The sequence below is a fragment of the Corylus avellana genome, chromosome 9 (genome assembly GCF_965113065.1).
Source record: "Corylus avellana chromosome 9, dhCorAvel1.hap1.2, whole genome shotgun sequence".
Classification (NCBI taxonomy): Eukaryota; Viridiplantae; Streptophyta; class Magnoliopsida; order Fagales; family Betulaceae; genus Corylus; species Corylus avellana.
In genome coordinates, this window is record NC_142498.1 from 5,307,129 (window position 1) to 5,318,303 (window position 11,175).

General features: G+C 34.5%; 2 protein-coding genes across 2 annotated transcripts; one reads left to right on the forward strand and one right to left on the reverse strand.

Moving 5' to 3' along the window:
- Nucleotides 1-2,688: 2,688 nt before the first annotated feature.
- LOC132189960 (Actin-like ATPase superfamily protein) lies at nt 2,689-9,063 on the reverse strand. The gene is made up of 4 exons (XM_059604818.2): nt 8,801-9,063; nt 5,800-6,372; nt 3,567-3,722; nt 2,689-3,255 (listed from the first exon to the last, which is right to left on the reverse strand). Exons 2-4 carry the CDS (start codon nt 6,352-6,354, stop codon nt 2,905-2,907), a joined length of 1,062 nt encoding a protein of 353 aa, XP_059460801.2. The 5' UTR covers nt 6,355-6,372; nt 8,801-9,063; the 3' UTR covers nt 2,689-2,904.
- Nucleotides 9,064-10,095: 1,032 nt separating this feature from the next.
- LOC132190761 (NAC domain-containing protein JA2-like) lies at nt 10,096-10,948 on the forward strand. The gene is made up of 2 exons (XM_059605811.2): nt 10,096-10,444; nt 10,917-10,948. Exons 1-2 carry the CDS (start codon nt 10,096-10,098, stop codon nt 10,946-10,948), a joined length of 381 nt encoding a protein of 126 aa, XP_059461794.2.
- The last annotated feature ends 227 nt before the right edge of the window (nt 10,949-11,175 follow it).

Sequence of the window (11,175 nt, forward strand, 5' to 3'; positions counted from 1 at the left end):
AAATTAAATTAAAACTTGAGGACTGAATTTAAATTTTTTTCCTTTTGTTTTTAAATTAGGGTTGAAAATTGTAATGGTTTGTTTAAAGAAAAAAAAGGGGGGAGGGAAATGCAAAATTAGTCTTTAACTTATTTACAAATGTGATATCAAAATGAACTCAAAGGTTCCTGATGTATGTTAAAACAACAATTTACTCATTACAGTCAAACTTCTTTCACTAATGTAAGAGCATTTCCAATGGAAGAGTCAAATGTTATTTTTATCTAAAATGATTCTTCAAATGTTTAAAAAACTCCCTACAGTAGATTAGCTAAAAGAAAATGTAAAATAGATATTTAATTGGAAGAGCTAAAAAAGAAGCTAAATGTAGCAGCATTTTTTAAGAGAGCTATTTTATTTTTCATAGTTTCTCACCTGTTTTATCTTTTTCCCAAATCTTTTCCTACTTTTTCTCTGCATGTCCTCTTTTTCCCAAAACGTTTCCCATTTTTCCTCACATGTTCTTTTTTTCCCAAAACTTTTATTACTTTTAAAAATATTTTAAATTTTTTTTTAATAGAATAGATAGAAATATAGCTAATCGGATGTAGAGACATTTAAAAATGGCTTAGCTAAACTAGATAAAAGTGAGTTTTGAGAAACCATTTTACATAAAAATAAGGCTCATCCATTGGGAATGCTCTAATATATTCTGTTAGTGTGACACTAATTTAAATGGGACAAGTATCACAATTTTATTGGCTCTAATGTTTCACGCTATCAGAATCTGCTAAGTTAGTGAACATAATTTTACTGTAGTGACGAAATTGTTTTTCTGCTGTACCTTAAAAATCTTTGAATTCATTTTAATACTATATGGAGTTAATTGCAGAACTGGTATTGAATTTTTTCAAAAAACAAAAGAAATAAATTGCTATCAACTACCACACGGCCCCACGCGCTTTATTAGTGTTTTCTTACTTCAGTATTTCAGTTGACTTTAAGCCCTCAATTTCTAATTCGATACATTTTGAAACATGTGTTACAGCTAGCCTATTTGCAAAGTAAACCCTCTGTTATCGAATAAATAATTAAAAATATGATTATACTTTTTAGAATTTTACCCCATCACAAATTGCTTTACGAGTTCTTACATTGATCAGTTAACTTCATTCAATTTTACCCCTATAACAAATAAAACATTCTGACTATTTTTTCGTCGATTGTCTAACAGAATTGATGGAAATTTTTAATAATACCCTTGAAAGAAAAGAAAAAAAAAATTACCAATTTTTATTTTTTTAAACAAGGAGAAATATATATATATATATATAAAACAATTGGCCACCCTCTTGTCTAGAAGGCCCTCGGTAGCCACCATTCTCACGCATGAGGGAGTGGAGGAGGCTTTCATCTCTAGAGATACTCTTCATTTCATTTGAAATGAAGAACAATCATTGTATGGTTACAATTTAACGTTGTTACATTTATTGGTGCAAGTAATGCCACATCATTTAAATCATTAAATAGCGTACTAACATATTTGTCACGTGACATCATCTATACCATTGAATACAATAATATTAAACTATAATCACGAAATGACTTAAATGAAGAGGATCATCTTCCCTCTTAGCGAGGAAGTGGACTTGAGGGGATCTCTTGTACTTTCCCATAGCCATAGGAGATACCAGTATCTGAGCTCCGATGGATATGTTGTGTAGAATAGTACGAAAGGAGATTACCATTCATTTTATTTTTCCTTTTTTAAAAGATACAGCATAAGTAAAGGACTGATATCAAATAAGCATGTTCAAGGAGCAAGACCTAAGAGGTCTTGATTTGTCAGGTCATCCGTACGCCATCAGATACATAGAACGTTAGAATCAAATGAAATGGTGCAAGAGTTTATATAAATTTAAATATAGTATAAGATTTTCTATCAAATCTTATAACCCATTGAGAATAAGATATTTAAATGAAATATATATAAATGGAAGAGAAAGAGAGTTTTTAACTTGAAAGTCACTTCTATTAAAATGTGGTGCAAAATCCTTTTTTACAGCTTTCAATAGAAATTCAACACATCAAATAAAAATATAAAATACAATAAAAATGAAAATACAGTATCTTTAATTCAAATCAATCTCATAGACTTTTTCATTCATTTTAACCCAACGCCCACCACCGAACCCCTCACCCACCTCCAAACCCCCAAAACTAGAGTCTCTAAAACCAACCAAGACGGTGATTCTAATAGTTTTGTCGACGAGTATTTTGTCTGAGGTATTTTGTTAAAAGAAAAAAAATTATTTGATGCGAAAGGTTATATTATTTTTTAGTGTTTTAAGCTCAAGTGACACATCACTCTAACAATACATTGAAATACCTTTGAGCTATAACAAAGTAAGCGTATTGGTATAAGATCAACAATATTATATTAACAACACTTTCATGTGACTATTATCGAGTATGAAACTTGGATAGCGATCTCCAACATTTTTCTACCCAAATTGCTAGTAATTTAGGCAATAAATGTGAGAAAGCTAATATGAGACCCACATGTCCTAGTAAATTTTGGACTACCAATCCATCTGCTTGAGCAGATGAGCCTCATGAGGACTCACATTTGCAGGAGATCCGAATCCATGAAACATAGGCACCTAGAGTTGTAAAGAAATAACCAGGTTACCACTAAAGAGACGCAAATAGTGCTAAAACGCTAATCTCAACCCAAAGCCAGTTCGACTCCAGTATAGTATACCCAATAATCATTACAAATAAAATACATTGCAACACAACATACAATCCCTGGGTTGTCTGAGAAGAGAACCTAGGGATTGTCCGTCCGAATTCTTCAACACCAAGAATTTGGAGCGATTGTACCACTCAGACTATTTTCTTGCAAATGGAACATAGAGTCACTCAAACCTCAGAAGAGACACCATCATTCATGTTTGAAGGCTCATTTTTCTCCCTCCAGATTGCATGTACTTCATCGGTCCGAAACCGCTGGGTGAATGTTGATTCCTCCAGCGGAGTCAATGTACCGTGAGCATAAGCAAGGAGACCGGTATATGCAATCATTGCCCCATTATCAACGCAATACCTGTCATCAGTAGCAAACAACCTTCCACCGCGCTCAGAGCACATTATTCTCATCATCTCCTGCAAGCGTTCATTGCAGCCAACACCACCAACAATAAGAATATCTTTCTTGTCGCAGTGCGCCATTGCCCGTTCTGTAATCTCCACAAGCATTGCAAACAATGTTTCCTGCAACGTATTATAATATTACACATAAATTATGTCTGAATTAATATACAAAATGATTTTTTTGGGGGGGAAAACTAAAAGAGAAGGAAATCTGCGAGGCCCTCGTACAAAGGAATTATACAAAAGTTCCTCCCACAGAGGGTGAGTTAGCTCTTTTGAAGGACAAGCATTGAGACAAAGAACTAACATACATGATGATAACACTCCTAATGATTGATATATGAAGAATAACCAATTTGAAAAACGAATTAATTTGACTCTATGTTTTTTTGTTGTCATCAAATATGTAAATGATCCTAAATGAAACTTACTTGCAAGGAGTAACACAAGTCTGCAGGGGTGCACTCATTATTTTTTAGCTTCTCTACAGCAGTGGCTTCAATATAGCTCAATATTCCACTGAAAGATACATCCATCCCTTTGACAACATAAGGAATGTCTATAAACGTTTCTCCTTTCTTTGCAAGCTGGTGAAGAGAAACATGATATCAGAGGCATGTCAAGATAGTAGCATTTTCATCACATTATTGAAGCACTGAGCAGAAATCAGCAACAACAGCTCTGGTAATTAAAAAAAAAAAAAAAATCCTTAAAACAAAAAGAGATGTGATAGAACATAATATGAAACAGCACAGCAAGTACAGCACATCCTAACCTTATCTCAACTTTAAACCTAAACCAAACCCAACCACAAAGCCTCAATGAACCTGCTGCCAGAGATTCCAGCAACTTAAATCCAACTCTCGTGCAACTTTTAAGCTATCAGGAATCAATTTTTCCGCACTGCTTTCAACCATAAACCCTCTAATTTTCTACCATATAACATAAAGCCTCTTTCCCCAATTTTTGCCCCAATTTCTAGGAAACTTCTGTTTGCTATCCCTGCGCTAGTTCCACACCTTCCTTTGGAAGCAATTATTTGCAGTGTCACATAATCTCCTACGGGACCAGTCTGCGCACCAAAGAAAGAAAGTTAGCACTGAGTCTACTTCCTCTCGTTGACCACCCTGAAAACTTGGGGGCACCAGTAGATAACCCCTGCAAACAAATTAAAAATAAAATACCTCACTATTGAGGCCTCCTTATGCTCCATAATATTAACAGAATAAGGAACGCAAAACTCAATTGGACTTTCCAAACCAAATATCATACAAGAAGAAAAACTCACCTGCCATTCCCCACTATAGATAGATGAATAAAGGTTTAGTATAAGTATTTACAGCATTGGAATGACCTCTTCCTGAGTGAACCCCATTAAGACTATGAACCACTTCTATACCGATCAACCTCCCAAACACCACACTTCACTCCCACTACCTCTTCAAAGTCAAAAGATCTCCATTTCATTTTTCAAACACCGAGGACCCAAAAAAATAATAATTAAAGGCACTAACCCCTAGACTCTTTGCTTGAAGGAGAAAATTCCACATCCCAATCCAGGAAGTTGTATCAGAACTCTTCCTATTAAATGTCCCTAAAAATATTCTTTTTGAAGAGAACATAATTTTTTTTTTTAAGCGCCTCACCACTGAGATTGGTATAATAGTGACATGAAGTACGCAGCCAAACCACGGTACACTTGAACTTTTGACAAGTACTCCTTTATTTACTCAATCAACAAAAAATAAAGCAATTTTTTTTTTTTTTTTTTTTTTTTTCCGGTAAGTTTAATGGTGAAAGTTTTTGCAGAAAATGTGGTTTAATTTAAATATATTCCTCAAGTCAGGTTTAAAGAGCGGACAAGTACCTCACTCTTGACCCAAAAGTGAAGGGGAAAAGGACAAAATTCACCAAGCAAATGACATGCCCTTGAACTATCCTCCATTTATTGAATATTATTATTAAACAAAAGATTAAATGTGAATCAATTTATCGGGTATATGCAAATCAGGGCATGGCAGGTTTAAAAAAGCTCAAGTCCTTTTGAGTCAAAAAATAGAACAGTACACAGCTTAAACAAAGACGCCAATGAAAGATACAATGCTAACAGAAGTCATCATCTTAAACTAACGTGCTTCATGGATAAACTTGCCAATAGAAAAAAAAAAAAAAAAAAAAAAATCATAATCCAAGTGATTAGCAGGCAAAACTATGGCTTCTACAGTGACTCCAGTACATGGTCGAATGAGTAGCAACAAAAAGGTTATGACTATTATGTAATAAAGTCACCAAAGGTTATCCTCAAAGAAGAATAAGAGAAACTCTATAAATAGATTGTCAGATTGTCAAAAGAAATACAGGAAACCATGAATCATCAAAGTTTTGACTCTTCTCCTATGAAAGCACAAAGCCAGAAGTCAAGGCTTACAAAGTAAATAAACTGTTTTGTTTTTTTTTTTGAGTAATCAATTGTTATTCTAGCTAAACCAATTTGAACTTTAAAATTCCAAACGTGACAAAGAAATCACTCAAGTTGCATGCACATATCCTCCAGAAATTACAATATCTTGAACAACCTAGGCGAGAGGAGTTGAGTAGAGTATATTATATATAATGATCAGCCTAAGCAGCTAACAAAACAATAAGCACAATGTACTGTCATACCTGCTCAATGTTATATCCAGGGCTTGGATCATTGGAGAGTGTTAACACTCTAGCAAATCGATCCAAGCAATTTCCAACAGCAATATCAATAGTTTCCCCAAAGATCCGGTACCGTCCTTCACTATATGCAATTACCTGAGTATTCCCACCACTAACATACAACACAACAGGATCATCTGCCCCAGTCACAATCCTTCCCATCTCAATATGTGCCACACAGTGATTAACAGCAATAATTGGCTTCTTCCAAAGCTGCGAAAGAATCCGAACAACAACAGCAGAAACTTGTAGTGGGGCTCCCATGCCAGGACCCTTGGTGTAACAGAGGCAATCAATTTCATCCGGAGCTATTTGGGCAGTCTTCAAAGCAGATTTGATAAGGGGAAGAATGTGTAGGAGATGGTGTTGGGCAGTTTCCCGGGGAAGGAATCCTTGGCCAGGAGGGGTAATGTAGGTGTGGCGTGGATTCGATAGAATGGTGCCATCTAATGTTACAACCCCAACACCAATCTTGTTGGCTGAACCCTCAAACCCTAGGGCTATCATCTTCTTCATTTTTGATACAAAGTAGACCTGCAGTTCAATTCCTCAACCCAAAAGGGTAAATATCTTCAACTAGCAAATTTGATTGAGAAACAAACAGAAATTTACACATGGAAAGAACTCTCATAACCAAAACATTCCATACCAACAAACGTCAAAGATCACAACAAACAGTTATTACAGCAAATTATCCAATCTTCGTCGATTAACATCAAAGCAGTTTTTTTTTCTTTTTTGATGAATAAGCAACTTCATTAACAAACAAACCAAGAACACACAAGTAGAAAAACCTTGAGAGATTGATCTAATGTCCCTAAAAGTGCCTATAGCAATTCTGTCAATTGCCAAGGTTTTTCTACTTGCTCATCAAATTCTGTCAACTGCCACTTTATCCTCGCCTCTCTCAAGAGAAGTCTTGGAATGAAGTTCATTTTCTTTTTTCTTTTCAAGCCTATTTAAGTTCTTACTATTTATATGCTTTTTATAGTTCACGCTGCTTATACAATAATATTTTGAATTATACATTAGGTAAGTGGAAAAGTTACTCATTATGGCTGCCTAAATGGACAAAGAGGGTGAAGTTGAATCTTTGTATACACGTATTCCAAATGATGAAGATTTTTTGGAGCAAGATTGCCCTCAAATAGGTTTGACTTTTCATCTTTTGTTTGAGTTATAATTTTGCTTTGACACACCAAGATGGCTTTTAACTTTGTATCCCTTTTTGATAGATGTGGAGAAGAAGTTGAAGAACCAAATGTCTTAAGGATCACTTGTTCGGATGAAGAGTTGGATGGGGATGAAAGTTCGAATGAAGAGTTGGATGGAGATGAAAAATTTGAAGAAACAGAGATCACCGGTAGGAATGAAAAAGTTGAAGAACCAGTTGTGTCAATGACTTTTAATTCACATGAAGAAGTTATTTCATATTATAAGGCGTATGCTATGCAAGTTGGTTTGCTGTATTAAAAAGAGTTATTAAGAAGAATGTAGATGGTAATCCATATTACATGGTCCTGACATGCATGCGTGATGGCAAAGTAAGAAACAGCAGAAGTACGGGTACAAAGACCAAATTAGCAACTAATAGAACGAAGTGTAATGCTAGGATTTGTGCGAATTTATGGGATGAGGGAACGTGGTATTTGAGTAAAGTGATGTTTGAGCATAACCATCCTGTAAGCCCAAAAAAAATAAGGTTTCATAGGTTTTATAAGAATATGAATTATGCTGCGAAAAAAAGGCTTGATCTTAATGATAGGGCTGGAATACGTTTGAATAAGAATTTTAACTCATTGGTTGTTGAAATGGGGGGGTTTGAGAATGTTCCCTTTAATGAGAGAGATTGTCGGAATTTTATTAACAAGGCAAGAGAGCTTCGGCTTGGCAAAGGAGGTGGTCAGGCCCTTTGTGATTATTTCGTAAGAATGCGAGAATTGAATGATAGATTCTATTATATGTTATGGATTTCAATATATAAGTGAGTAGATTAAGTACAACATACATAATCAAGTTTAACTATCAAGAGTTGCAAAAAATTTAGAGAGTGAACTATTTACTTCAGATGCTATAGAAAGATGTAAAAGCAGGGAATCCAACTTCATCATACTATCATCAAGCACTATATATGTAGCAAATCTGAAATATAACCATAACAAGCTCTTAATGAGATTATTTATACAGCAGTACAGTGTTGATGCAACTATTACTACTAATCAAGTGTTTTGTACATATAACCATTACTGGTTGTTGATAAATAGAAAAAACTAGGATAACTCACTACAGAAGTATACCATTACTGGTGTAACTGAAGGACATATTGTGAAATTCTTTAGTAAGTTGATCAATTTAAATGATAAAACAGGTTTATCCTTGGAACAATGAACAGTGCGATAAGTCTAAAAATTTGATTTGAACAGAGCAATGAGGGCTTTGGATGTTAAATCAGACCTCCTACATCTTCTAGTGCAGATACTAAATGGCCATTTGGACACCAATTGCATGCAAAATAATCAATCCCATTACCATTCATATGAAAAATCCAAGCAAGTAATATGAAATAAACAGTTTCATTTACAAGAAGATGGCAGTGCAAGAACAGAAATTCTTCAAAGAACAGAAATCTAAACCCTAAATACACAAAAATATAAACCCTAAACCTAAACTCTAAATACACTAAAGCCCTATTATGTTCGAAATTCTTCAAAGGTCTATTCTTCAATGCTTCGAAATTTCACCATGAAATTCAAACCAAAAACTATTTTTCTAGGGAATGAACAAACACAGCCTCAACCAACGAAAAAAGAAATAAAAACCCTTACCCAATAATGTTCAAAAAACAGCAGCCAATAGTGTTCAAAAATCTGAACACACAGAAATCTAATACACTATTCTAGCAGGCAATAGTGTTCAAAAAGCCCTAGATTTTGCACGTGGAGGAGAGAGAGGGATTACTTACCGCCGGTCGAGGAGAGAGAGAGCCTTCGGCTTCGCCGGAGTGAGAGAGACAGGAGCTTCGCCGGTGGCCGTAGACGTCGCCGGAGTGAGAGAGACAGAGACGGAACCTTGCGCCGGAGTGAGAGAGACAGGAGCGACGTACGGACAGCTTCGCTGGTGGCCGAAGAACTCGCCGGAGGAGAAAGAGGATGAGCGCGGGAGGGAGAGCGAGGGACTGAGAGACGATTTTTGGATTCTGAAAGGGGAAAATACGACGTGTATGGTTTAAAATTCAAACCTTTTTTTTTTTAATAAAGAAAAATTGACACGTAAAAGAATTGTGACCTTAACATTTTCCTTTAGAAAAGGAAATGTTTGGTTGTATTAAAAAGTCCATGTTTTGATCATATAAATCATCAGCAGCCTCATTTTAATTCTTTATTGTTTTAAATCATTTAATTTTAAAATCAAAATTAAAATGATAAAAAATTAAAAAAAAAAAAAGAGAAAGGGGTGGCCGGATTTTGATTTTAAAATTAAATGACTTTAAGCAATAAAAAATTAAAAGAGAAATGCTTCAATCTAATTAATAAAAAATATACATTTTACCCGTAAAAGTTTACATGTTAAGATGCCACATTATTTTTTTGTGGAAAGAAAAAAGACAAAATAAAAAGAAGATGATGCGCATAGCATCTTGTCACATGAACTTTTGTGGGAAAATGATAAAGGTACAACTTAAATTTAACTTTGGCCCAACTTTTCTCTTAAGTTTTTTTTTAAAAAACTACTAGTTGAGGAGAGAGAGCCTTAAACTAGAGAGAGAAAGAGAAATTTGGTTAAGAGAAATGTTAGAATCTAATAAAAACTCTATATTTTGCTCATAAAAATCCACATGGCAAGATGCCACATATCTTTTTTTTTTTTTTTTAGGAGAAAAAAAAGACAAAACGAAAAGAAGATGATATGATATCTTGTCACATGGACTTTTATGGGCAAAAGTTTTTATTAAATTCTAGCATATCTCAAATTAAAATCGTACTGCCACCTAAGATTTATATGGCCCAAACATATACTTTTTAATGTAATCAAGCAATATTTATCGAGGTTTTATTAGATTATAGCATATCTTTTTAGTGTTTGATTGAAACTCTAATGCCCTTTGAAACTTGTATAAATACATCGATCCTCGCCTATTTTAACATCAATGTGATCTGAAAGTGATCCCCACCCTTGTATAAATACTGACGTCAATGTGATCCCCAGCCTCAAGTCTTCCAGCGGAGCCTTGTTTTTGATTTGAAATTAAGCGTTGAAATGGGATTTGAAACGATGCCAATAGGATTTCGATTTCACCCAACTATTGAAGAGATTTTTATGTTTCTTCGAATGAAGGTGAAGGGAGAGGCGTTGCCTCATGACGAGGTGGGTGAGTTCGATATCTATGGGAATAGGGAACCATGGATTATATTCGATCCGACGGTGAAAAAACAATTCTTCGTCTTTACGAAGTTGAAGAAGAAGAGCAAGTCAAGGAGGGATAGAGTTGTTGGATGCAGCACTTGGAAGAACGAACACACTCAAGAAGTTCGTGATCCTAAAAACAACAAACTCATTGGAATCAAGAAATCTTTTGTCTTCAAATATACAAAGAACAAGGCCAAAGGTACTAACCGCAATGGCCACTGGATCATGAAAGAGTTTTCTCTTCGAGACTACTCAAAGGTGGAAGATGTAAGTATATACATATATAATCCCAATTTCTCGTGTTGTTTTTACTGGATTGAGATCCTTAGAATTTTCTTTTCCTTTAAATTTGAAATTCTCAAATTTATAAATCTCAGGGTTCTTAGAGTCTAAAATAAGTCATGTTTTAGCATTTAATAAGGAAGTTATTAAACCTATGTTTCTAGCTTCCTCATTAAATTTCAGTCGAGATTTTATGAATTTGATAATAGAGAATTCTAGGGGATCTCAATCCGTTTTTATTTGGTTTATATAGTTGGTTTGTTATATTTAATTTAATTAGATTTATTAATATATATATATATATATATATTTTTTGTGTGTATATCTTGCATGAAACAGTGGCAAGTGATTGTTCTTCTGTTCATTAATGAAGCTGTGTGTATTTGTAGGAGGATCAGAGGATGTTGTTGCCAAAGGTTAGATCCTATATATACTCTCTTTTATCTTTGGCTTTTTTATTTTTTACCTAGGCCATAATCTTCTTATCAACCAATAGATAACATATCATATATACACAGAGTGTACTACACAAAGTTCTGGGGTACTACCCTCGAGAAGTTTTGTAAGACGGATTGATCTATTGAAACAACTGTATATGCATATAGTTCATTGTCTCTTGTTTTTAGATAAGCAATTACATATCAAAGA

Bases quoted from the DNA above. Each gene is read 5' to 3' on its own strand.
- LOC132189960 (XM_059604818.2), bottom strand. From the start codon at position 6,354: ATGAAGAAGATGATAGCCCTAGGGTTTGAGGGTTCAGCCAACAAGATT. The intron at 3,723-5,799 runs GTATGACAGTAC...TCTCTTCACCAG, and splicing joins CTGGATATAACATTGAGCAG to CTTGCAAAGAAAGGAGAAAC. The intron at 3,256-3,566 runs GTAAGTTTCATT...AATACGTTGCAG, and splicing joins ACTTGTGTTACTCCTTGCAA to GAAACATTGTTTGCAATGCT.
- LOC132190761 (XM_059605811.2), top strand. From the start codon at position 10,096: ATGGGATTTGAAACGATGCCAATAGGATTTCGATTTCACCCAACTATT. The intron at 10,445-10,916 runs GTACTAACCGCA...GTGTATTTGTAG, and splicing joins TACAAAGAACAAGGCCAAAG to GAGGATCAGAGGATGTTGTT.